The 27873-nt window shown below is 45.3% G+C and overlaps 1 protein-coding gene across 4 annotated transcripts; it reads left to right on the top strand.

Moving 5' to 3' along the window:
• HS3ST1 (heparan sulfate-glucosamine 3-sulfotransferase 1) lies at positions 1-27313 on the top strand. Of its 4 annotated transcripts, none has more exons than XM_037828896.1 (2): positions 1-336; positions 25324-27313. In XM_037828896.1, the coding sequence occupies exon 2, from the start codon at positions 25433-25435 to the stop codon at positions 26378-26380; it is 948 nt and encodes a 315-aa protein (XP_037684824.1). In that variant the 5' UTR covers positions 1-336; positions 25324-25432; the 3' UTR covers positions 26381-27313. The 4 variants fall into 4 exon arrangements, with proteins under 4 accessions (XP_037684824.1, XP_037684827.1, XP_037684826.1 ...); XM_037828899.1 differs by lacking the exon at positions 1-336 and adding an exon at positions 364-450; XM_037828898.1 differs by lacking the exon at positions 1-336 and adding an exon at positions 472-790.
• Positions 27314-27873: the final 560 nt, after the last annotated feature.

The following is a 27873-nucleotide window of genomic DNA, read 5'->3' as shown; positions in this document are numbered from 1 at the left end:
CGCTCGCGATCCTTTTCTGCCCAACGCGCTCTCCCTCAGGGCCGGGCCTCCTCGGTCCCCTCCTCCTGCTCCCGCTCCTCCCCCTGCTCCTCCCTTCCGCGGGACTGATCTCCCGGCCACCGGCCTGCAAGGTCCTCGGAGTGCAGGCAGCCACTAGCCGCCGTCACCGCTGGGTCTCAGTGGGTGCCAGAGCCCCTTCTCCGCCCGCCGGTCCCGGGCGCAACGAAACTCCCAGAAGCTCGCTCCTCCCGCTGCCAGTGCTCGGTAGCGCTGCCCATGGCCCTGCCCAAGAATCCACTCCCGGCGCCCGACAGGCTGGACGGCAGCACGGCTCAGGTCAGTGTCACTCGCGCGGGGCGAGGGCTGCCAGGCTGGGGAGTGGCGCAGCTGGGGGCTACCGAGGGGCCCTCATCTGGTTTCCCGGATTTAGGGCAAGCCCAGAGCCCAAAGGTGAGTCACGGCTGGAGCAGGTGTAGTGCAGGTAGGGGGAGTAAGGAAGGAGAAACCCGGGCTTTTCCCGTCATCATCTCCTGCCCTGGCCCCTTACCTCTGGAAGTCCTGAGAGACTGGTCTATATGGGCAAGGATCCGGATTTTTCACTCGTAGTGGATTGTATTTGTTTTTCGCTCCTGTCCGCCGCTACGCTCCCAAACCTTCTGTGCATGGCAGCCGGGTCGCAGCTCTCAGCGGAGCCCGGATACGACCCAGTGCCGGGAACCAGGGAGGGGTACAGTCTGCAAAAGTCAATCCTCTGAAAGAGCATCCAGGGTAGCCCGGGTGGGGGAGTAAGGTTAGTCTGTTTTTCTTTTGCATTGGGCATTGGATTGGAGTGGAGAGAAGATGGGTCATCTTTCAAGGGGAGGGGATGCTCGAAAGGAGAGAATTTGAAGAGACAGACCGGATAGTAAGTAACCTCTTTCCTGAATGCCAATTATACTCCGCTCTTGATTCTTCCCTGTTACTTTTTACTTACAAAACTATTGCTATTTTTTTCTTCCGCCTCGGTTCCTATTTCGGGCACCAAGGGTGCTGGCCGCGGAAGCGGGTGAGTGGAGGGAGGCGGGTCGTGAACCCTGAATGGGGGCGCCTAACCCCCTGCTCTGTGGGAGAGGGAGACCCGCTGAGCTGATGTCGCCAGGTGCGCGCTCCGAGCTAGGCGGCGGGCAGCGCGTTGCTCGCCCTTCTGGCCCCAGTCTGTCCCGGGAACCGAGCGCCGGCTTCCACAGCTGGACCAGGAACGCTGAGTGATGGTGGAATAGAGAGACGCCGGCGGGAGCAGAAGCTGGGATGCGGGGCGCGGGGTGCGCTCGGTTCTGCGGTTATTTGTGCGCGCCTATGGCTCTTCCGTATCACCCCCACCGTCCAGGCAGGCACAACTCGCACACCCAGAGCCCGGGGTTGCATCTTTCCGCTCTGCCTTTCCTTTCCCACTTTGCTGGACCAGCCACAGCGCTCCAGTGTCTTGCATGCATCTCGTCCTTCCTCCTCCTCCCGCAGAATCCGCAGGCTATTTTTATCCCCAACTTATGCTAATACGCTTTGGGGCTGGGGGAAATTCTGGGGAGGCTCCGGTAAATCCACTGCCTTTGGGCTGTGCTTCCTAGAAGGAGCTCCTGCGTAGCGAGGAGCAGCCCAGAGGAACGGTAAGGAGAAAGGTCGGGTTGAGAGTGAGCTCATTCCTCCTCCCGCAATCAGGTCTCTGAATGGGAAACCTCATCATCGCCAGCTCCGCTGCGCCGCACGCCGCGGGTCTGGGTAGCGGTCCCGGGACCAGTCCCGGAGCGCGCAGTTCTCTCGCGCCCCCCCAGCGCGCACTCCTGACCCTTCGCTCCAACCTGTGCGTTCTCGCTTTGTAGCCAAATCTCACTTTTTATTTTGGTCGAAGTGCGGTTATCAGGTTCCACCCAAGGTTTAATTCTCGAAATTCCATTATTGTTTTTTAAAGGCGAAATAACCCATCTCCTGCCTCCCTGCATTTCTAAAACCCACCCTTCGGCGTTCGGAGAATTCTTGTGTTCTGCTTGCCAGGTCATGACTGGATGCAGTCGGAATGAGCCTGACCTGGTGAAATTCCAGGGGATGAAATTAGAGGGAATGAAGGTGTATTTCCAGCTCCCCCCACCCAGGATTGCAGAAATAACACGTTGAAATGGACCCTTGCATTACATAAGGTTTCCCCCAGTCATGGCGTGGAAATGCCAGCTTCCAAGGGAGCCTTTCCTGGCTTCTGTTAGCCCATCCAACTCTGTTGGTGGAGTTTGACTGGGATGGACAACTTCATGACTAAGCATTCTAAGTCAAAGCAGCTAATTGTGACAGTAGTATGGAGTGATGGTGCCTTAGTAAGGCCTGCTGAATGGAGTTTCTGGGCTGTGGATCCAGGCTGATATAATGCACTGCAGCTTTAAGATGGGAGACTTTTACTCTGGGAAGCTAGTGAGGAAGTGGTACCTTAAATTTGAAAATGGGAATCTGGAAAAGCAGAGGGCTTTGAGGGCTCTTGGGTCTCCTGGTGCTAACAGTAAGAAGCTGCATGCCCTTCCACGTAAAGCAGTGCTTGTACAGTGTGGATGCTTTGAAACCTTTGCTAAAGGTAATGGAGTTTGCTTTAAGTGGGCTCCTCAATCTAGTTGCAGTTTGTGCTTTTGTTTTCAAAAGAAGAAATTACTGGAAAACTTTCTTGGAGCTCTCTGAAGGGAGGAGTGATGTGGAAATTTTTCTTGTCTTAAATTAATAATCCTGTTGACTAGAAGGGGACTATGGAGATAGACTGGCTGGTGTAAACTTTCTTGATGGTGAATGCTGCCTTCGCCAGACCGTATCATCTATCCACGCTGGCACATACCCACCCCTGGTGTGGTGACATACACAACGCAAGTAATGAGTCATGTTCTAGTGAAGCTAGCATTTGGAGGGAGGGGCAGTTAGACAGTAAAATATATTGATGTCCTGATCTAAGCCAAGCCTGTATCTGGGATCATGGTCCAGACTCTGGGTTCCAGGGTCCCTGTGTGAAAGGGCGGAAAGGGAAGGGCAAGGCCGGAGTGCAGCAACTTTTTAGCTGCTGCTTGGGAAATGCAGTAACTTTCCAGCTATTGCAGAAGGCAGTGACTTTTGAGCTGGTATCAGAAAGGGTCAGAGTTGTTACCCATCGGTTTGGACTTACTGTCTTCCCTGAACTGATTAAAGTGACCCAGTGCTTTCTAAGAATGCTAGCTAGATTTGGAGGCAGCATCTTAGACCAGGACCTTAGGCAAATCATTTCCCCCTCTCTGAGCCTTGGATTCTTCCTGTGCCAACTAGAGATTGAAGGATTATTATAAGAAAAGGAAAAATGTATATGAAAAGCATTCAACAATTCTAAACTGTTGGTGAAATCATACGAAGTTGTTTAATTTGCCCTTCCTGCAATTTTTATTTTATGTCTAGTTAAATGTTCATTTTAATTAAAGTTCATATATGTCTGTGTGAATTACACATGCTCAACATTAAATTAAGGAGCAGATTTTATATAATCTCCTTGTGATCACTCTACCTGAATTTCACCTCTAGGCCTCACTGCTTCTCAGAGTGATTAGTTTCGTTTTCAAGATCTGAGTTAATTTTTTAGAGTTGTTCCTCTCCTCTCTCTCTCTCTTTTAGCTTAATGTATTCAAATGTCTTAACAGAATATTTGTTTGGAGCCAGGGTCTTGATATTTATTAATCACTAAAGGCAGAAAGTTGCATGTGAGTGATTCATTCGGGAAAAGTAAATGTGGTCTCTTTCACAAGGACAGTCTAGTTCTCCATCATCAAAGTTTGTCTTCAGCCTAAAGCACTGGCTGGCTTTTGCCCTTCAGGTGTCAGGTAAAATTTTTCCCAGAACTGAGGTAAATGCCCGACACTTAATAGATGTTTGAGAAATATTATTGGAGTAAGTGAATGAATGATTGAACCGAATCTTCACAGCAACCCTGTAGAGCAGATGGCAGCATATTTATTTTAAAGATTTGGAATCTGCAGATTGGAAAACTTAATTTTCTGAAGGTATGCAGGGCTCCAGATGGGAATTTGGGCCTGTCTGTTCTCATTCTGCCACTCTGTATTGCTTTTTGGTACCTTCTCTTCCATCTTTACTTAAAATCCTACTAACCCATAGTGGACTTCAAATTTGGGGCCCACACTTCCACTGGGAGATGTTCTGGCGGGAGGTGGGGCTCTCTCTCCTTGGCCCTATCTCCTCGCCCTGCACTAGGGCTCAGTTGGAGCCACCACCTGGGATCTGGAATCGTGAGGGACTAGCTAAAGGACATAGGGACAGCTGAGTTTATTTACCACCTTCGATCATGGACCCAGTGGCGTCATTTGCAGTATCAGCGTCCCTGGGTGTGATCCCAGTGGGGCCGTTCCTGGGGCGTAAGCTTGAAGCGTTCCCCGTTGCCCCGTTTCTCCTTCATTCCTTCTCATTTCCCATGCCTGGCTGTGGCATTATTTGCAAATATCGAATTAGCTGCCAGCACTTAAAAGTCAGGAGAGTCCACATGAAATTATGAACTTACAGTCTATCTTTACAACAAAACAAAACAAAACAAAAACGAAACCTCAGAACTGGCGAGACTGGGACAGGGGTTCTGTCTGTATCAGTGTGTGAAGGCGCCCCCCCCCCCGACAACTCCTAAAGGTAACCCACACTCCTCAATTAAATTCATTTTCTCTCTGAGTTAGCCAGAATTGAAACCAGCTGATGTGCAGCTGCTCAGGATTCGTCTTCAGGTCTGCCTCTGGCTGAAAGCCTTCGCAGCATCCTCTATCCACAGGGACTTAAGTCCATAGCTTTTCCAGGCCTCTAGAATAATATTTACTGGGCTATAGTTTGTCAAATAGTTATATGGTACCACTAGAGGTCTAGAAAAATGAATGCATTATTCTATGAAGAAATGGCCTGAACATAACAGAAATAGATCCCAGTGGGCATGTTTTCTTTGACTTTTTTTTCTCCAAAACACGTGCTTTGGGGGAGTTTTCCAGCAGGGGTTGCAAACTCAGTTGCTTTCAGCAGCCAGGCAAGTGCGAGCCAGGATGAAGCAGGTGGTGGAGCCCCTGGGGCCACCTTAGCACACTGATGCAGGTGGGACCTTGGTCCCAGACTTGCCGATTCTGAGGTTTTGTATTTTTTTTTTTTCCAAGATAGACTGTAAGTTCACAATTTTATGTGGACTCCCTTGACTTTCAAATGCCAGCAGCTAATTCAATATTTGTAAATAATACCATGTGGTCCAAACCAAACCCTTCTGTTCCAGGCTCCTGATTTATGACCTCAGGTTTCTTGGGATAGAAGGAAAATTTGGTCGGGATATGAGACAGAATAGAAGCAGTTACTCAGAATATCAAGGCAGGAGGGGTGAGTGTGTCACGTCAACAATGTTCTAGTGAATTGTTGTTCACGTCTACGGAGACAACACTTTGAAGCATTATTTTAACCTCTGTTTGTGGTGCTCTTTCTCTATGTTTTACTAAGCAGTTACAGTGACCACATTTATCCCTTTAACACGTGTTTATTGGGTTCCAACCACATACCAAGTATCGTTATACTCATTGATGGGGAATAACACAGATGGAAATTCTAGCTCTTGTGCTTATTGTGTCATGGAGGAGACAGACAAAAAACATGATAAATAAGTACAATCTATCCTATGTTACGTAGTGATATGCTAAGGACAAAAATGAAATCAGGCAAAGGAGATATGAAAATGTCGGCTGCTTGGGATGAAATCTTACGCAGATGGCCAGGGCTCAGTGCATTCTTGACTCAACATAACCAAAGTCAAGTTCTACTGACCGACACAAAAGATTTTTGGATATGGGCATTAGGACCTTAGATTGTATACTGGGAGTTGCTTTTGTGGGTAAATCCCTGATAGCAAACTATAACCTTAAATTTAATAAAATAAGGATTAAGAACGCTCATTGAGTATATACCATGTGCCAGATGCTGCTTTAAATATTAGAGTACGTTGATGAAGGAAACCACCCACGGCCATTCCTCAAGGAAATTATAAACCAGCATGGATCACATTAAGAAATGATCCCAAATGATTAAATGATTGAAGTGAAAAAGAAGTGGGAAGGATGTCTGAACCATTGAGTTTTGAGGCTCAGAGCTCTGACATTTGGCACCTTCTTAATTTAGCATCTGATATGTGCCAGGAACACTTTAGATCAATGCTTCTCAACGGCCCTTAAGCCTCGACCCCATCAGCAGTGAAAAAAAATTTTTTTTGAGCTTTAATCTTTGTCCGACAGTGCTATTTTGTGTTACTGTAAAGTTTCTTTTTGCGTTACAAAAACAAAATGTTTCTTTAAAAAATTCACATGTAAAATGTATTTGCACCTTTTGAGGCTCTAATACACCATCTTCTAAATCTGTCCCAACCCTTGATTTTTGACTGCTGTTGGCAAGGCAGTTGTACAGAAGATTAAGAAATAGTTATCACTCTTGACAAACTCACATGGGGTATGGGGGTCAGATAAGTTAGCAAGTTTTTACATGATCGGCCATAAAGGCTTAGGTCTCTGCCCACCCCCACCCCCAGGCAGGCCCTCCCTGAGAACAGCCCACCCCCTCCCATCACCCTATTTATTTATTTTGTAGCAATAACTTCTTCCATAGCATAATTTCGTAGCAATTGTGTTTATCTGGAAGCATCTCATTATTTCATTTGCTCACTTGCTTCTTGTCTCCCAATCCTCCACCAGAATATTTCCCCATGAGAGCAGGGACCCTGGGAGTGTTTCTTCTTGTTCACTCATTGTACCTCTTTCCAGAACAGTGTCTGGCACCACACATTTGCTAAGTAAAGAAGTAGGAGGCAGCAATGCTGCTAGAGGAGTTAGAGAAGTCTCCATGGAGGAAGAAATATTTCAGAAGAGATAGAGACACGGAGAGGTAAGCTAGATACTGAAACGTAGAATATGTAGAGCCCCAGCACCTTGCGAGAATGTGTTTATTCGCTTTAGGTATTCCCAGTGTGATCAGCCCCACCAAATAACTGACAGCTTTACACATACTCTTCACGGAATAGGTACTAGCCATGCAAAGACCCTTTAGAGGAGAAAAAGAGAGAGAGAGAGAGAGAGAGAGAGAGAGAGAGAGAGAGAGAGAGAGAGAGAGAGAGAGAAAGAAAAGAAAGAAAGGGAGAAAGTAATAATACTTCTGTACTTCATTTGATGCAGTCACATCCACTATCTCCCTTGACCCCAATATCCAGCCCTGCTTTTAATATCTTTATTTTACAGTTACGGAAACTGAGGTCTGAAGAAGGGAACCAACTTCTCTTCAGTCCCCAGAGTGAAAACAAGCAGCAGACCCCAGGGCCAAGGCCACATTTTGCTGCCTGCAGTGAGCAGATGGCTCACGATGGAGGCTTGTGAATTCCCTGGAGGACTGTGAAACCCAGATTTTGTATTAGCTTAGAAATACATTCAGATTTAAGACATTCACATTTCCTTTTACTCATCAGGAATTTTCATTTTAGCACTTTGTGAGACACATTTTACTTCTTGTCGAATTTCCTCTAGAATCCCTGCAGATTAGATGCACAGAACACCGTGGGGTAGGTTTGCTTTATGTAAATGTCTTCCTTCACTCTTTAGGAGTTAAATACTGTATCAGTAGTTAAAATGCATTGGGAGAAAGGTGATTGCAGATGCAGCTGAAATTAAAAGGCATGTCAGCCTAGCTGTACCCAGAAAAATAAAAACTTGAGTGGCATAAAGTAAAAGTGAACTGGGCAACCCCTCTGGAAAACTTGCCTGTACCTTATTTAAATTATTTCTTAATTTTTTTTTTTTTTCTCAGCATCCTAGGAAGAAAGGGGGGGGGGGTATCAGTTACAGCTTTCTGGCATTATATTTTGGAGTTATTCCTGTGGTAAAAAGAACAGAGCTTTGAAGTCACATCTTTTTAAATTTCTTTTCTGGACCTTATTGGCTGCATCAACCAAGAAATCAACAATTTTTCTAGGCCTCAGTTTTTTCAACATCGTTTAGAGGATTAAGGGAAATTGCCCCAAATAAAGTCCCTAGCATGACACTCCATAAGTGTTACATTCTTCTTGTTTAGGGTTGCCAGATTTAGCAAAAAAACAAAAAAACAAAACAAAATAAAACAAAAAAACAGGATGCACAATTAAATTTGAATTTCAGATGAACAACAAATGATTTTTTAGGATAAATATGCCCCAAATAATAAATACTAAGAAGTTATTAGTTGTTTATTTGAAATTTAAATGTAACTGGACATCTGTATTTTATTAGGCATCCTGATTGTTGTGGTAACAGTGTTGAGTGAATACTTCTCTGAAATTTCCAAAACCATAGGATGTTAGAGAGGGGATGACATAACCTTGAGGGTAAGATGCCTTAGCCAGGGTATGCTTCTAGTTAATGGCTCAAATTGAAAAGGAAGGGCTATTTTCTATGGTGTTTCTATGGCTGTTTTCTATGCTGACCCAAGTAACAACAACAACAACAAAAAAGAAAAAAAAAAAAGCATGTTTATCTGTTTGCTCAAAGAATCAAAGAAATTGTAGATCAACCCAGATCTCTTGATGCATGTATTTAGTGAGCCAGATTCTCTCCCATGTTGTGAAGGCTTGAGCCAGATCATTGCCCAACACCCTTTGGAAGGTGTTTCAGTCCCCTAAGGTCCCTAGGGTAGGGATCCATCAACTAAGGCAGGGCCTTATTAAATACAAATGTTGCTCCCAGCTCGTTATGGTGGGGCTGGAATTAGAAAGGCTACCTGCTCACACAAGGGTACTTCAGTGTACACTGAGCTCACTGAAGGGAGCCTTTGTGCTTTGAAAACTCACACCTGAAATTGCTCCAGCATCAGATGAATGCAAAACAAATAAAACTGTTAAAGGACCTTTCAGCCAGCTTCCCACCAAGTCGATGACCTCAGGTTATAAATGTAGTGTGAGATCTCCCCGAAGACTGCTCAAGTGTGTGGTTCTTGGGATGGCTGTGAAAATGTTGTTTCCATTTCAGGTAATAACGTGGCAGGGAACTAAATTAACAAGGCGTTTGTTGCATGTGAACTTTCCAAAGGAGAGCTTTATGCTTTCTTAAATAGTGAGGTATTGCTTACCCCGAAATAACCAGTTTCTGTTGCATGGAATATGCATAACTCTTCATTTAACCCAAGGGCTGCTTACCTAGCAATGCACCCTCAGGGAATATGCAGCAAAAGGAAGACAAGCTAGTGCAAGGGTAAACTTGCAGCCTTAACCAACCTGAGAGATGTGGTTAAAATCCACTTTGCTACTTCTCAGCTAGGCAATATGAAATTACTTCACATCTCTAAGACTCAATTTTCTCATCTGTAAAATGGGCATAATTCAAACTATAGCCAAGATTTGTTTAATGTAGATTGAACCAGATACATTATATTGAGCTGGCTTATAGTCGGCATTAAAAAAATGCTATTAATAAGATGACAAAAGAAAGCAACGGAGACCTCTGGCAGAGTCAGTGTCGTATCATGGAGACTTGAACTAAATCTCATGCGTCATCTTCCATGGGAGAGTGTCTCAGTCTTTTGACCGTTGTTTCTTTAGTCATAATTTATATAAATTCTAGCAAATATTATTTCCTTTTCTGGACCAACAGATTAGAAGCAGCAATGTAGAAAAGATACAGAAAAGGAAGTTAGGGGAAGACACAGACAAAGGTACAGAGAGTGAAAGAAAGGGAGAGAAAAGGAGAGAGGAGGGGAGAGGGAAGGAGAAGAGGGGAGGGGAGGTTAAACGCAGATAAATGAATTGGAAGGGTGTGACAGCCAGTGGCATTTGTGACTGGCAGTGTTGAGGAGCCCCTGATTAAATCCAACCCAGTCATTTAAGTCTCCATCACTCCCCTCTCTCCATCTCAAGGCTTCTCGGGAACCCAGCGTAATTAATGCCCCCTGGACCCTGAGGAAAAGAAACACACAAACACTGAAGTGTTCAAACTGGAAAGAAACCGGAGGGGTAAATGGTGAGCACAGGCTTGCCTTCCTGTTCTGGGGAGGCATAAAACTGCAGATCAAACTGAAGACCAGGGACCTGGCGCCATCTTGTGGAGACAGACCACCCCTCCCCCGCCCCCCCCACCCTGGTCCCCCTCTCGCTTCCTGGGAGTTTCCACTTGTTTGGCTTTAAATTTTCAATAATTAAAACTCAGCTCTTAGAAAAGAGGGTTTCAGGGTGTTCTCTCTCCTGCCCCGATTCCTCCCTGTGAAGTGATCTCCTGGGGCACCCTGGCCTTCCCCACGCAAGCTGACTGTTTCTGGGCGATGCACCCATCGTGGTCAGCTCCTCTCCAGGGAAGCTCTGTGCCTGGAGCAGTTTGGGGTTCATGGGGACCCTGAGCACAAGGACGATGCCTTGATCCAGAGGAGAGCAAATGGTTTGAGGTCTCTGACCTTGGGGGAATGATTCTGTTTCTCTGGGCTTCCATTGCCTGATCTGTAAAATGGGCTCACACTCACTTCATGGAGTTTTGCCAAGAGAATTGCACTTTATAATGTAGGAAAAACACGCATGAGGAGCCCGGTGTGTAGTAAGTGGTCTGCAGTGTAGCAATTAACAGTAATAATTAGCTCTTCTTTCTTATAAGCGTGATGTTGTCTGGAAAGCAGATCAAGAATGTCAGCTCATAGATCACACTTCCAGCCTGAGCCTGAATGATTCGTGCCTGCCAGCGGTGAGAAGACTAGTGTCCCCAAGCAGACACAGCTCTACAGTAGGAAAAGAAGGGTGGGACCTCATTTCCTTTAAGCAGGGAGGATAATATGGAAATCCTTTTCAAGAGCCTCCAGAAGATTTTTCTCTTTCTTTCCCATTATCTAAAAACTAGGCCATAGGCTTGCAGGTAAAATCTAAGAAGAAAAAACCGAGGCACAAGGACATTTGAAACAACGAAAGAAAAAAATTAATCGAATATGGTAATCCTGAATTGATCCCTCTTGCCTTGGAGCAACTTCTACACTCATGTCTGTATACTTCAATCGGGGATTGATCCGGCCCAGCTTCATAACTTCTCTTTTATTGCTGTTTTCAGCAGAAATATAAATCTTGGTTTGTTCTGGTTTCACTTTTTTTTTCCCTTCCCCAGTTTGGTACATTTTACAATGATCTGCAATTTGCAGCATTTCTCTATTTAATCTCTCCCCCGACTTGAGCAACCTTGGCAAAATGCAAGTATAATCAGGTCCCTGCTCTATCCCCTTATGCAGAATGTTCTGTGGATCCCCTAATTCACAGTGTAGTTTAAGTGTAGGAACTCGAGATTCTAACAGATCTAGGGTCAGACCTTTGTTTCATTGCTATATCCCCTTGGGCAAGTTAGTAATCACCCTAAACCTCAGATAATCTCTCATGACTTTTAATTATATATTTATTCATATATTCATTTAATGTTTAATCTGTTCCGCTAGATTAAATTGTGGAAGGACAAGAACTTAGTCTAGGGTGGTCCCCAATCCTGGATCACTGCCTGGCAGACCGCTGGCTCCCAAAAAATTGTTGTATGAAAAAAAAACAACATACCCGAATACTCTCTGTTTCATAGAGTTGTCACAATTAAATGAGATACTGCATACAGAGCACTTAATGCATGTAGAGGGTGTGCAAAAGCTAGGCTTTCTTTTGCTGTTTTATTTTTATAACAAAAATAACAATGATGATCAAGTTTAAGTTTCTCAGTATGAAATTCCAACCCTATTCCAGCCTGACTCAAATTTATCTTTCAAGCCAGATCCTTAGCCTTTTCTCTGTTATTTATGTACAGCCCCATAGTCTGACCCCAGGACCGCCCATTGTTCTCCAGATAAATCAGAAATGTGGACACATAGATCCTCAGCGTGTCCTCCACCCCTCCACCCTGTGTCCCATCCAGTTGCAGTTCAGACCACGTCATCTTTTAAGCTTTATCTTAGATACTGCCCGCTTTACCCTCTCCACTGCCCGTGACGCAGGACTGAGCTCGGGATAGTCACCGTGGCTCTGTCTTTTAGGCCCATTATGGGATTGCATTTTCCCTCCGATTTGAAGGTCAGCGTGGCCTTGTGGCTTGTTGTGGCCAGTGGCAGTGAGGCCAAGTGCCACATGCCACCTCTGGCCTGAACCTTAAGAGGTGGCATGTGCTGTGTGCATTTTCTCTTTCCCTCTGGCACAGTGATCCTCAGCATTCAAGAGTGCAGCTGTTTGTTTTTCCAGGCTCCGAGACTTGGGTGAGCAGGTCCCACTGCCAGCCTGTGTGGGACGAGCAGCAGAGGGAGAAGAAGGCCATGAGGTGTGGCCTCGGCTGAGCCTAACCTAGCGTGTCATGAGTGAGGCACCTCTTCTTACCACACAGGGGACATTGTGGTAACGGCTTGATGACTTGGCTTCACCTCTCAAGAAACAGCTGCCAGAGAGCAGGACGAGCCACTCCTCACACCATTTAATGGCCCCTTTTGCCTTGTCTAGGCACCCAATTGTCCCCCACTGCTGAATGCAACATGGGTTTCCGTGGCCTCATGCCTTGGTAGGTGGGAAGTGAAAGCCTCATTATTATAAATAGACATTTCAGGGTTTGAGGGGAGGCTGGTGTTTTGGTGGAGACTCCCTGCCTTCAGGTGACAGCTGCACTTTGCAGCCTCATAAAGGAATTAATGTGACCTAAGAAAATCTTCTTTAGGCCGGGCCAATGTCACCCAGCACGCGGCCCTTTCCCAAGCGCTCGCATCGGCTGTGCCACAGCCTTTCCCAGCTTTGAAGGCCTCCCGGTCCAGAGACCTCCTTTTACTTTTGGTCTTAAAGGTGGAGCCTGCGTTTGTCTCCTTCTGATCCCCAGCCACTTTGGTCTCCATGCCAAGTCTAACAAGCGGCAGAAGAGCGCAGAGCTGGCATCCGGCCATCTGTTAGGATTCCGGTTACATAGGCCACTGGCCCTGTGGATTTAAACAAACCTGTGTTTTTAAAATTGTCTTCACCTACTGCCTTTTCTTACTTATGTTCTTTAAGGTCCTCCATTAAAGATAATACATAGGCTAATGATCCCCTAATAGTTGTACTGAAGCAACAATAGAATAAAGGCCACTTTATGCTTTTTATTTTGTTTTTTCTTCATCCTCTGTCTCTCTGCAGAGCTATTAGTTAATAAGGCAATATTTTTCAGCTTTCATTAAAGAAATTTTTTTCTTACTTGTCATTTTTTCACGTTGCAGTTCCTTTCTTTACTTGTGACAACTATTTAAGCAGAGAAGACCAGTTGTTACAAAACCTAAATCATTACTGTTATTGTCCTTTCATTTTTAAATTCACACTAATATCATCAAGCTACTCTTTATTGAGCTAATATTTATCGAGGCTTTACTGTATTTCCGGTGACCTAGATTTTTTGTTCTAGAGTATCTCATTTAATTCTTATAGCCACCCAAGAGGGTCGGCAGCATTTACTTTATCTCGGATGGGGAAACTGGGGCCCAGAGAGAGAAGTAGCTTTTCCAAAAGCACAGCTCTAAGCCAGTATTTAAACTCAGATTGATCGCACCCTAATCACTTTGATCTTCCCACATCATTCCACTCATTTATCTGTTGTCTTACTTATATAATTTAGCCTGGACATCAGTTAAAAGTGTTGTTACTTGTTTTTGTCTTCATCAGATCCCAGAACTTTCTCAGTTGTCTTTTCCATGAAGCCTTTCCCAGACTCCCTCTTCTCAGCCCCCTTTACATTGTAAAGTATGGCTTATTCCAGAGCTTCCCTTATGTCCTTGGACTGGAAGTATTTGTCCCATATCCATCTTCCGCCTTCCTCAGTGTTTCCTTAGGGTAGGGCCATCTTTTCCCATCTCCCACCACGGAGCCGGGCTGAGCACCTGCGCACTGGAGGTGTCCAGGGCAAGTGACAGCTACTCCCAGACAGTGTCAGAATTTGCTAATTTACATGGAGGAGAGGAAGAAAGGAGGGTAAGAATCATAAGAAGAAATCTGACTGAAATCCAATTTAGTGACTCACAATATTAAAAGTCTTTCTCTTTACACATCAAACTGTTTGAAGAAAAATTATGGAAAGCCAATCCAGAAATCTCAGCACAATCTTCAAAGCCTCATTGAACGTGAATCATCACTCCTTGGCCAGACCCACGCATTTTCTGTGGCATGTTGGACACTAATGAGTCTGCTGGTTAAGCTTTGGCACCGGTCTGGAATACAAAGCCAGGTCTGCATGTCCATACAAGCTTGTAAGGGAAGCGAAGGTGATTGTGAAGGGAGCAAAGCAGTGCAACTGATGGACCAAAACGGCCGCAGTCAGTTTCATTGTTTTGACATCTCTGAAGACTCTTCCTCCTGGAACCTTCCCACTGCCTGACAAATTGCAGGACCTCGAGGTGTATGATAGCTTCATTAATGCACTAATGACCTTGAAGAGGGCGTGAGAGTTGCAGGAAGTCTTGAAAACTTAGTTCATCATTAGAGTTAGCACTCACACAGATACATGCACGCAATAGATTATTTTCAGCAGGAACCAGAAAAGAGTACCAGTGGGGTGAACTCTACTAAGATCCTGTCAAGTTCAGTTGGCTCCACAAAAAAAAGGAGCCATTTGGAAATGTCTAGCACATGCTGACTCCCACCTGTGCCTCATTCACTTCCCCCAATATCTTTGCTTTTTTTCCTTTTCGTTCGCTGAGAAGCTGGAGGAAGAAATGCAGTTATCAGGATAACTCAACTCAACACGAGTTTTTCCTTGGGTTTTGAAATGCAAAGCAAACTGTCTCTGAAACTAGCTCTGTTAAAATTCTTCTTTTGTCATACGACATTAATAAGGTCGAAATGATTTTTATGTGTGACATAGATATCTATCATTCAGTTATCTATGAATCCCTGCAGCCTGTCCTTGTTCCCGCACAGTCCTGACACTAGTGTAATCACCACAATATTTTTTTTTTTGCCTTCTCCCTTCCACTCTGCTCCACATACCCTACACCCCTGCATGTACCTGGGTTGTTTGAGGAAAGGGGCAGGATGCTGACTTTGTCTCCAGTTCTCGGGTGCCTGCATCACAGCAGGTCTATTTAGAGCTTGGTTCTGAAATGTGGCAACTCTGTGGGAGCTGATAATTTAGTTTTCTCGCACCTTGATGTTCTCCAAAGGCTGCTTCTCTATTTATTTAAGGAGAGGCTGAGTACTACATGTAGCAAGAACCTAGAAGCTGACTTCTGAGGCAGCTCTCAGCCCCTCCTTTTCACCCTAAGCAATTCTGCTCATTCCAGAACTTCCACACCTCTTTCAAACAAGCAGAAGCCCCAGAGTTCACTGCCTCCATCCAGCCTAGAAAGTTGCTGAACTTCTGCTTTGGGGTTAGGTGAAGGAACATCTTATCCCCTACCCCCGACTCCAGGTATTTTACTGAAGTGCTCCTTCTAATGTTACACTTTATTGTCCTTGAGAAGCTTTTTATCTAATGCTTTTCTTCATCTTGTTTTGTTCCATTGATGGCTAAGCATTCTGTATAGATTGTTCTCTGATCTAACTGATTTCTTTTTCAGATCCTAGAAAAAGAAATTCAATGTCACTCCATGTATCCTATGAAAAGTTAGTCTGACGCTGCCACAAGTGACAAAAATTCATGGCTTACTTTTAGTAATAATTTTGTTATTGTTGTTGTTTAGAATTTTGTATATTATCCTGTCAAGACAGAGAAATATTTTTCTTAATTCTCAAAAGACTTCGTATTTGAGATTGATATAAAATGGTATATAATCATAGAATCTGTAAACCAGTCATTTCCCTTTGCAAACAAGGATGCTGAGGCTCAGAGTATGTTTTTGACGTGCTCAGGGTCATACAGATGTCAGGGCACTTCTCTGGACTAGAATCCCAGGGCCTGACTCCCAGCTCAGCACCTCTTTCATACTGGAAGACTTGGTGGAGATGCATTTTAGGTGCCTCCAGAGTTACCTGTATCATCAGCAGCATCGATTGCCTGATTAGGACCGTTATCAGCTACCATAGTGGAAGATGGAGACCTGACAATGACAATAACTGACATTTGATGAGTGTTTTCTCAATGCCAGGCCCTCTCCTTAGCACTTTCTGTAGTATCTCTTTTAATCCTTAAAACGATCCTATCAAGTTGTCAGAGTTGCCATCCCATATTTCAGATGAGAAAACGAGATGCGCAGAAGTTGCGTGACTTGCTCATGACCACGAGGAAGTTAAGCATAGCCTTGTCCAAAAACCCTCCCTCTTAACCACCAGACCCTTTTAGTTCATGTTAACTATTTATGAATTTCTCCCCAGCCCCCAGTGCCAGCTTGTTTCAAATATTATATTTAAGTAATAATAAATAAATAAAATTTAAAAGTACCAAATATAAATCATTCTGTATCAACATTCAGAGAGAATCAATGATCCAGCAGATGCTGGCATAACTTAGCATATACCATTGTATTTGATCTGAAGATTGTGAAATGGTAACGAGAGATGTGAGCACAGTGACAGTAATGTCAAGAGCAAAACTAGGTTTTGTTCCCCTTGATAGATTAAATGGCCTTTAAAATGTCAAGATTTCTAAGAGACTGAAACAGGTTTCCCTGTTTAAAGTAAATTCATTATAGATAATTTAAAGTGGGAAGCAGTGACATTATGAAATGCTAATTCATTTTATAGAATCTGAAGCTTCAGAAATAAGAAGTACCCAATTTGAATAGGGTTTTCAAATTTTTCAAGTAAGGGGAAAACAGAAATTGCAATGGGGTGTGTGACTGTGTAAGGGATGGGAAAAAATAAGAAAATTCTGTACTATTGCTTTATTCAGATCTATTACTCAAACAACAACTTAATGCAGAAAAGGAAACACAAGACAATATAAAATTAAAACCATACTTTTTTCCCACACCTGTTTTCCCACCAAGCTCCTTGCAGGAGTGGATGTCTTTGCTGTGGCTGTTCCCCTGGAGCTTGTCACTGTGCCTGTCAATACTAAGTGCTCAGTTAAATGTTTGCTTTCAAATGATCATGCTGAACTGAGACAACACGTGTCCAAAAGGAAAGACCAAAACAAGCTCTTGGGCTAAATCTGAGCAGAGGGTTCCAAGATATTCCATTAACTTACCCCAAGTTGGAGCCAGTAAGTGGCGTTATTGGGATTCAATCTCAGGGTTGGATGCTCCTTTCCAGTGCCTTGGCTCTTTTCCCTATGCTCTACTTATAAATGCCTTTACAGGGAGCTGAAGCCTCCCAAGTATGGGTGTCTCCTGGCCACTCTCCTGCTTCCACAGCAAACCCCAGCATCAGAGGATTCCCTCCACTGTGCCTGGCCCTGTCTTCTGCTGCAGACTCCACCTGGACAGAACGCCCCTGTGGGACCCACTGCTGAGCAAACTCCAAGTCTCCTCCAAGACTGTGCCCCAGTACTGCCTTTCTGTGGAATCATCCAGGCCCTCCTCTTCCAGCAGTGCGAACTCCCTGCTCCAGCCTCTCTCCAGCTTTGGAGGGTTCTCTGTTCACACCAAAACATGGCAGTCAGTTTCATTCCGTGTGTGTCTTCCACTTAACAGGGTGCTCCTTGAGGGCAGCCACTGGGTTGCAGGCTTAGAACCATCGTGAATCCTTGTGAAAGCTGAACCATGTACGGGCAAAGAGGAGACCTTAGGTTTCAAGTAGGCTACTCACAGAGGTCTTTGAAGACCTGCCCTCTAGTCTTTTTTTCCCCCCCTCACCTTCACTGTATTTTGCAACTAATATCCATTTACTTCATCCATAAAAACCAGGAGTTTTCACATAAATATCCATACTTAAATATTGAAGATTCCAAAGATCAGACCACATGGTTCCTTATTTCCGACAACATTCACCTGCTGGAGGCGACAAAAGGGCATTTACCTGCTGTCCTTTTCAGACAGGCTGTGATGCTGCTGCTCGTCACAGCCCCCACTGCCCACGTGACACCTGGATGCCACCTGCCTAAATTCCAGGCAGGCATGTGCTACCGCTGGAAAAGTGTACACAGATGAAGAGATCCCAGGCAAACCCCTTTTCTTTCCTATTTCTTCCGAGGGTTGGCCCAAGAAATGAGAAGGCAATCCTTCCCTCCACCTTGTCCATCCAGGGGAAGAATTTACTTTGATTTTCACTATTTATTTTCAGCTGCAAATTATTCTAGTCTTCCCTGCCCCAAAACACGGGAAGCACAGATTTCCCGGTGGTTGCAATCCATTGGACTGGGAATCAGGAGACCATGATTTCATAGTAAGTTTACTCCTACTCCATCAGCCTCACTTTCCCTCTCTGCAAAAATGATAAGAGAGATCAAGACGATGGCTCAGGCCCTTCCACCTCTGCTGCCCTGTACGTCTTCCTGAGCATTTCTGGGCGAATGTGTGGGATTTGTGGGTGCTCTCCAGCTATAGGGAGATGGACAACTATTCTTGCCAACCAGGGAGGTTGCTGCAGCTGTATCAGCACCCTAGGGTGGTAAGATCTGTGTGGAGGAGAGACCAAAGCCAGCCACGCACCCCAGTGTGAGCTGAGGCAGCTGAGCTGCTGTCCCCTGTCTGCTAGCACGGCCCCCTTTCCTACGCAGCTGCACTGAGGCACAAGAGAACGCCTGTCCGCCCTCCTGTCACAGAGCTCTGCCGTGCTTCGCCTGTGCCAGTGCTTTTCTGCTTCTAATGAAGGATTTATTTAGGTCACGGCTGCCTTCTGTGCACAGCAATGCCGATTATGAGCCTTGGGAAGAAGGAGTGCTCCTCCTCTTCCTTCCCTGGCATCTTGCTGCTGCACACACCTGGGTGCTTCTCATTCATTCAGCTGGCAGGTATGAAGGACCTACTGGGTGCACCTCCAGAGAGGGAGAGAGCGTGGATCACTTCTAGGTGTGTCTGTCCTTTCTTCCTTGGACCCCTGTTGAGTCACTGCAGTACTTTGGATCATGAACAAATGCATTTGACTAATTATCTACCCTGAATCCCAGTTATACTGCACAGGGACCAAAAAAGCTACCACGATTTCAGGACCTGCCATGAGCCAGGCAATACAATGAGCACGCCAATGTAAATATATGGTGCCAACACAGAAATTTGACTCCACATTTCAGGACTGGATTCAGGTGGATTTTAAGGTATAGAGCTGAGGTTTGAGCCCAGGTTTTTTGACTCTTAAGTCTTCCGTTAATTCCAGCATCCCCACCCGTGCTCCCTTGCTAATACCCCCTCTATGGCCAGGCTATTTCCTCTCTCTTTTTTTTTTCCTACTGCAGCTGCTTTCCATCCTGGAATTAAAAATGAACCACCACAAAATAGCAACAAGAAGCAAAAAAACAAAGGCACCATGCCCACGCCCTTGCTCAGGCTAAGGAAGTGAGATTCAGAATGAGCACGGGCACTAAAATCCTCCTGGGCTTTGGTGGGTGGACCAGCTCTTCTGGGAGCTTATGAGAAATGCAGAACCTCAGGCCTCTCCTGGACCTCCTGGATTAGAATCTGCATTTTCCACCAGATCCCAGCTGTCTGGTGCACAGGTGCCTTTGGGAAGCACTGCTGGGTGGTCCTGAAGGGCAGCCAGTCTGAGAACCACTGGAGGGGAGATTTAGTCTCCTCCTGTTGGCAGCACCTTATCCAGAACCTTCTCAGCATTGTAGTGGATGCAAGCGGCATAGGAAGACTGGAGGAGAAGGTGTTTGAAGAGTCTTCCTATTTTTCAAGGCAAAAACAGGGCTGATTCCATTTTCTTTGTTTCCCTCCGACAGTGAAGGTGGCCCAATGAAACTTATTAACATTATGCAGACTGACCTTTGGTCCTTTCTACCCTGAACTTTTTCCATCCCAGCCCACCTCACAGCAATTACCATAAGGAAATCCAAACAATCTGAATGTCAACATTTGGTGAAGAGTGTCGTGTGTAGGCAATTTCAGCAAAATAAATATTTATACAGATCTCAAAATATCAACGTCCTTTGATAGATTGACAGGCACAAGCTAAATATGTTTTCTATTTCTGGGTTTTCAAGATGACCCAAGGATGGAAATTTGACACCACTGCAACCTGAGCTTAAGCAGTGGTGCAAAGATGAAAAGGAAGACCATTTTTGACTCCTAAAGATGAACAAATAATTTTATACTGTTTGTGGATTGTCCAGAAGTTTGGATGGATAAGAAATGACAGTACTGTTGTCCATACTATCTTTACTAGTGTTTCAGAATGTTCTGGAAAATTAAATCACTCCACACCCTGGGATGTTGGAAAGAAGCAGCTCGTGCATAGCAGAATAATAGATCTCATACCTTCTACTGTCCTTTCGTGCTTTTGAGCACACTCTCCCCTCTGCCTAGAATGCACGCCCACTGCCCCTGGGGAAGCATCACCATTCAAAGGGAAGAAAAGCACAGCAAGGGCACTGGCTTTAGCAATGGTCGGTGCAATTTGAGTCTTGATACTTCCTTGCTCTGTGATCTTGAATAGGCTATTTAACCTTTAAGGGCAAGTTTCCACATCCATCATGGGGAGAAGGGCAGGCCGTTAATACTTGTTGAATGCCCCTTGTGTACCAGGCTCTCTGTTATACACTGGGCAGGTGTGGCTCATTTAATTGTGAGACTATCCATGTGAAGTGCTAGCCCATTTTGCAGAATGGTATGTTGACAACCAGAGAGGTAAGAAACTTACCTGAGGTCACTTTGCTATAAGAATTGCAGCCCTGATCTGTCAGACTGCAAAAACTCATTTACTTTTCCATTTCTTTTCATCACCATCTCCTCGCTTTAAAAAATTACAACAACGACAACAATGAAATGAGAATAGCCACTTCTTAGTATTGTTGCAAGTGTTAAAAGAGAATTTATAGGTGGGTGCTTGCTGTCTGCACACAGTGGACTCTCAGCAGGTGCCCTCTTCTTTGCCATTCCTTTTGATAAATCCCACAGACTACACGTGGCTGAGTATTTTCATCGTCCCTGTTCTCTGAGTAGAGTCCTGCCTTTTGCCACCTATGCCATCATCTTTAGCTGAGCACCTGGGAAGGTGTCCTGCAGACAGAGAGAACGCAGGCATCACTGTTCCCAATGCATTAAATTTACCTCTCATGAAATATTCTAGTTATTTCATCTTACTCATGAATACATTCCAGTGGTGGGACTGAGAGAATATATTATACTTAATTACATTTGAAATCTAGGTCATGATGTGATTTATGTAATCAGGAGACTTAAAGAGAAAATTAAAATAGTTATTTCATAGCTTCCCCTCCTTTTTTAATTAGCATACTTTCCAGCCTCTCAGGTGAACCTGCCCAACCACCGTTAGAAATTTTGAATCCCTTTTGCAACATCTGGTTTCTACTTGACTCTCTAAGGATAGGAAGCTCACTACCTTTTGTAGAGGGAGACATAACAGTTAGGTTTGCCTTTCTATTAAATTAAAATCTTTCCCTTGTAGCTTCTGGCCACTTGCCTGTCTACTGAATTCACCAAGTTCATTCAACAGGCAGATGCAAAGCAGAAGGACACAGACAGGGAGGCTCCGAAATGTACATAGCTGGGTGGAGAGACAGCGATAACATCGATAACATCTTATCGGATAGCATCTGAGGACTACACAATGGGATGATGTCAAAGAAAGTGATTGAAAGAGTGGCTCTGGGCTCATGTTGCAAGGAAAGCCAGGCATTTGAAATAAAATCTGCATGACAAGGAAGAGCCAGAGGCAGAAAGCCCTGGGCACAGAATTCCTTGAGGAGGGAGTAGCAAATATTCCCTGTGTTCAAAGAGAAGTGAGTGAGAGGAGCTTGGCTGGAGGGATCAGAGTGGAGATAAGGGCAGTGGGACAGGTGTCTGATCCTAGGGGCCTCCCAGTGCTGGGAAGGAGTTTGGCTTGAATTCCAAGTGCAAGGGGGCCTCCATCTGGAAAAATCCTGCAGCTCTCCCTAGTGTTCCATCTCTGGCTTGATTATCATCTTCACTGTGGAGCCCAAGGAAGCCTAGTGTTGCTGATGGGCAGGATGCTTGTCTTATGAATTGCTGAAACACAGGGCTTAGTTATCACTGCAGGACAGAGAAAATAGCCTCCCTGATAAAGGAAGTAAACAGAGGTGGGACCGGATCTCTCTCTGAGACCGGATCTCTCTCTGAGACCTATTAACTGAACTACAAAGGGATTGAAGAGGTTCCTTTTGCCCATCTTAGCAAGTCTGAGACCTTCAAAAAAAATCCTGTCCCTCATCAAAGAATTGGTACAGAATCAAACCAAGGGGCGTAGCAACTACTTGTACACTAACTCCGAGCATTTCTGGAGAGTGAAAGGGATAACGAGGTCCCTGACTTTGACTATTCAGACTGGGTTTGAATCCTGGTTCTGCCTCCTACTTACAAATATTTAACTTCTCTGAGCCTCACTTTCTTCCATGATTCTCTCGAGGACTTGTGGTGAGGATTACAGATAACCATGTGTGTGAAGTTGCTAGCCTAGTGTCTGCTCTGGAGCAAGTGGCTCAGATCAGTCTGTGATGATGTCATTTGCCAAGGGTTGTGGCTGCAGCTCCGTGCTCTGGAGCATTCTGTGTTCTTCTCCATGCCAGCTAAGGGCTCCACGCTTTCTGGAGGTGTCATTTGCTCAAGAATGAATTCATGTTCTTTCATCTTTGTGCTTCCTGCAAGTTCTAAATGCCTCTCTTGTCCTTTTCCTGTTCAGGAAACTCCTAATTTCTGAGGGGGTGGGGATCTTGCTATGACGAGTGTGCTTGTTGCATTTCAAGAGCTTTCAGATTAAGAATTGCCACTGAGCTTAATGCTCTCCATCTCCGTGCTGCCCCCTTAGTCTCCACATGGGCCAAAGATTGCTTGAAATGTGGCTAGTGTGAATCCAGCCATGCTGTGAGGATAAATACCTGCTGGGTGTTGAAGATGTAGTACAGGAAACAATAATGCAAAATATCTCATTAACTTTTATATACACGATGCAAATGGTAGTATATTAGGTATATTGGTTTAAATATCTTTTGTTTTTACTTTTTAAAATATAGCTCCTGTAAATATAGCTCCTTTTTAAAATATAGCTCCTCTATCAGTTACAGGTTGAATGATTTGACTCTGCTGTTTTTTTCCTGCATCTGGAGAGCCATGGCCACTACACAGAGTGTAGCTAGCTGTCTAGTGTGTGCTAGCTGCTCCCTCCCTTCCTCCATGCATCCCTCTTCCTGTTACAGATACACCCCAAATGTGTTAAAGGCAAGTGCAGCAGGTCCATTTGGTCGACCAACATGGACAATCGAGAAGAAAATGGAATTGAACTGAAACATACTGAAACATTCAGTTGTAAATGTAAATGTTCTAAAATAAATGGTCATTAAACTGAGATCATCCAGTCAGAAAAACCAACCTTAAACCATGTCTTGCTGGGTCATCCCTCCCTACACACACACACACACACATTTTAATTAGAGAGTTGTTAGCTGATCTCTCAAGCCCTGTTTCCAGTGTTCTGTGATTCTCTAAAGGCTAAGCATCTGTTTAATTGCTTACTTTTTAATATATAATTTCATAGCAGCTAATATAACTAATATCTGAGGGAGCTGGATCAACTGGCTTGATGATAAAAATTTGAGTCCTGGGTTTTGTTCTTTGTTTATGCATTGTGGACAAGTCTTAAACTAGTGAAGTGAATTTTAAACCTGCCTGGAGTATTAAAAAAAGAAGGTCTTCTGGATGGAGAACATTTTCAATGACTTTGTAAACACCACAGTCCCCAAGCCAGGCCTGTTTCTAAGCCTTCCCTCAGTGTGTTTAAACAGGCATTGCTGAAGTGAGAGCCCCCTTTCTCCTCTTTTGGGGGAGAGTGTCAAACACCCAGTTTTGTTTATCGGCTTCTTGAAAACATAGAGCATGACTCATCCATCGCAGGGAGCCTCACTGCTTCTCGCTCAGCAGTGCCTGGATGTCCTCGAGGGGCTTGAACACCTAAGTAGAGTTGACTGCAGATGGGTCAGGAGGACGAGTTGAATTCAGTAGAAGGGAGTCAGGTTGTGGAAAGGGAGCCCTGCATTTAGAGTTTTGAATGTGGACTCTGCCACTGACTTGATTTTAGTGGGCAAACCCTCCCTGATGAAATGGTGGTGATACCCGTCCTGCCTGTCTAACTTCAGGGCTGTGTTGAGAACAAACATTATGAAAACTCTTTGTAAATAGTTAAGCTTTTTCCACATGAGGGTTTTGCTCCTTCTAGTAGCGTCACCTGTCCATCCCTCTAAGCCCACTTCAAATACCTCTCTACCACGAACTCCACAGGCCCCAGGGGTTCTAGGCAGAATGAATGTGTGTTGCGTGGTACCCTGCTGCATGACTGTCACATATGCCATGCTGATGCCTGTGGTCAGGTCCCAACAGTTAACCTTTGCCATATTAACGCTACAATGCAAACCACCCCAACGCTCAGTGATGTAAAGCCACAATCATGCCCCTCACTCCGGAGCTGGGATGGCTGCATGGCATGCTGAGGGCTCTGCTGCATGTGTCTCTCAGCTTCTTCCTGGGGCCAGCGGCTGGCCAGGACACACACCTCTCATGGTGATGGCAAGTGAAAACCCACCAGGCCTCTTAAGGCCAAGGCTGAAGACTTGGAACATTGTCACTCTTGCCCACACTCCACTGGCCAAACCCAAGCCAGTTGCTGGGATGCAGACATCCCCCACAATGTGGCCATCAATCACAAGGGTTGGATGCAGGGAGCAGATGCAGAATTGGAACAAATCATTCAGTCTTCCAGACAGGTTCACCTGCCCTATCAGACTAGGGGCAGCTCCTCCAGGGCACGGACAGTGCCTTGCTTGGATATCACCTGCCCCTATACCTGGGCTGGCCCATAGTAAATATTTTACTTACATTTGCTGAAAGTCCAAAGACCTTTCCAAACCTTTCTATTATAACAGGGGTTGCAAACTATGGCTAGGGGTAAATCCAGCCCTGCTTTTGTACAGCTCAAGTGCTGAACATTTAAATGATTGAAAAAAAGTCTTAAGAAGGTTCCACATGTGAAAGCCATATGAAACTCAAATTTCAGCATCCATAAATAAAGTTTTATTGGAACACGGCCACACCCAGACCTTTACGTATTGTCTCTGGCTGCTTTAGACTAGCAGACTTGGCGTTATAATTGCCACAGCAACCAGCTGGCCCTTTTAAGGAAAAGTTTGCAGACTCCCAACTTTATAGAATAAAGAGACTGGGAGAGGTGAATGGCCTTGCTCACCACCACAGAGCTGTCGGTTCAAGAAGCCCTGTATTTATGTGGGGTTAACATTTCCCTCCTTTCTTTCCTAGTAACTGGAGGCCTGCGAGGTCCATGCGTCACTGACCCAGAGGCGTTCCCTGCAGCAGCGCTTCATGCCCCTGCAGCGCCCGGCCCCGTGAAGCCGCCCTGGTGTCCAGCATGGCCACGCTGCTCCTGGGTGCGGTGCTGCTGATGGCCCAGCCCCAGCTGGTGCCCTCCCGCCCCGCCGTTCCTGGGGCCGAAGCCTCTGGGCAGCCGGGCCAGCAGGAGCTTTTGCAGAAAGCGACGACCCTCCAGGACGACCTCAGAGACGGCCCGGCCCCCAACGGCTCCGTGCGGCAGCTGCCGCAGACCATCATCATCGGCGTGCGCAAGGGCGGCACGCGCGCGCTGCTGGAGATGCTCAGCCTGCACCCCGACGTGGCGGCCGCTGAGAACGAGGTGCACTTCTTCGACTGGGAGGAGCACTACAGCCAGGGGCTGGGCTGGTACCTCAGCCAGATGCCCTTCTCCTACCCGCATCAGCTCACGGTGGAAAAGACCCCCGCGTACTTCACGTCGCCCAAAGTGCCTGAGCGCGTGCACAGCATGAACCCGGCCATCCGGCTGCTGCTCATCCTGCGAGACCCGTCGGAGCGCGTGCTGTCAGACTACACCCAGGTGTTCTACAACCACATGCAGAAGCGCAAGCCGTACCCGTCCATCGAGGAGTTCCTGGTGCGCGACGGCCGCCTCAACGTGGACTACAAGGCGCTCAACCGCAGCCTCTACCACGTGCACCTGCAGAACTGGCTGCGCTTCTTCCCGCTGCGCCGCATCCACATCGTCGACGGCGACCAGCTCATCAGGGACCCCTTCCCGGAGATCCAGAAGGTCGAGCGGTTCCTGAAGCTGTCGCCGCAGATCAACGCCTCGAACTTCTATTTTAACAAAACCAAGGGCTTCTACTGCCTGCGGGACGGCGGCCGGGACCGCTGCTTACACGAGTCCAAAGGCCGGGCGCACCCCCACGTCGATCCCAAGCTGCTCAGTAAACTGCATGAATATTTTCATGAGCCAAATAAGAAATTCTTTCAGCTGGTCGGCAGGACATTTGAGTGGCACTGATTGGCAATAAGCTAAGCTCTGAACTTTTCCTATTGTAAGTTATCGTGTACATCTGGGGGGATGGAAAAGGAATTTTAAAAGGACATTTAAGCTATAATTTATTTGTAAAATCCATAAATTACTTCTGTACAGTATTAGATTCACAATGCCATATATACTAGTTATATTTTTCTACTTGTTAAATTGAGGGCATTTTGTATTGTTTTTCAAGGTTGTTAACATTGTGTAATATGTCTCTATATGAAGGAACTAAAATATTTCCCTGCCAAAAAAAGAAAAAAAAGATTTTTCTGGAGACCCTGTCTTTTTTTTTTTTTTTTTTTTTTGATGTAATTAACATTCCCCCAACTCAAAATAGCTGAGTTGCTCTTATTGCAAAAAGGAAAAAAAAAAAGGAAAAAAGATGTTTTTCATTGCTCTTATGCTTCTCTCTCCTCCCTCTCCTTTCTGTATTGCTCTTTTAATTTTTAATGTCTTGACATGGTCATCATATTTATTTTTTCCTTGCATGGTAACTTTTCTGTTCACTGAGATACCCTGTATTCTTGGAGGTGAAAATTTGGCCCATTCCCGAAGTCAGCACGTTTTCCTGAGTGTTGATTTTAACCCCTTGTAAAATCATAATGGACAAGCAGTATTTGGGGTGGGGAAGGATTAAATAACTAGCAAGAAGACTCCCTGTGCTTCATCTTTGTCCCAGAGAGTATTTGCAGCTCCTCACCTCAGCAATAGCCAAACTACATAAAGGTGATAAACCCCTGAAGGCCTTCTCCATGATCTGTGTACTTTGCCCCATGTGCCATGGACTTTCTGAACGTCACTCAGAACAGAAAACAGGAATTGCAAAATCTATATGTGTCCCCATCCTGCAGATTTTGTAAAAATGTGACAAAGGGGTAGCCTTTTGCTTAGACCGGGAGACTGTCTGTTTCTTGAGAGATCAATGTACATTTGCAGACATAGAATCCATTTGCATTGAGACATAAAAATGTGCATGTTTAAAAATCAACTCTGAACTTAAGAGTCCTGAAGATGAATGAGAATTTAAATTCCCTAGGGTTGAAATTGAAAGAGAACAGGGCAAAGTGGAGGGTGGCCTATGAGGAAGCCGGAGAGGAGAGAGGTTGCAATTTCAGTTTCAACTCAGCCCGTGAGCAGCTGGGTTGTTGGGGTGGTCCCATAAGCCCCTCTGAGCCTCAGTTTTCTCCTGCATTCTTCACTTTAATTTTGCAAAATTAAAGAAACTGGATGCTTTTTCTAATTATGAAAGCAAAATATACTCATTACAGTAAAGCAGAAAATATGAATAAGCAAAATAAACCTACTTCCTGACATAGTTTATAGGAAGAAGAGAGCAACTGACATGATTGTCTGTCTCCGACAAATAAGAATACATTTAAATTTCCCCAAGCAACCCCAGGAGGTAGATTTTTGGTCCTCAGAGAGGAAATAGGCCCAGAGAACATAAACTTGCCCAAAGTCACATTGACGAT

Source organism: Choloepus didactylus, chromosome 3 (genome assembly GCF_015220235.1).
Source record: "Choloepus didactylus isolate mChoDid1 chromosome 3, mChoDid1.pri, whole genome shotgun sequence".
In the NCBI taxonomy this organism is placed as follows: domain Eukaryota; kingdom Metazoa; phylum Chordata; class Mammalia; order Pilosa; family Megalonychidae; genus Choloepus; species Choloepus didactylus.
This window is presented reverse-complemented; position numbering and strand designations above follow the sequence as displayed.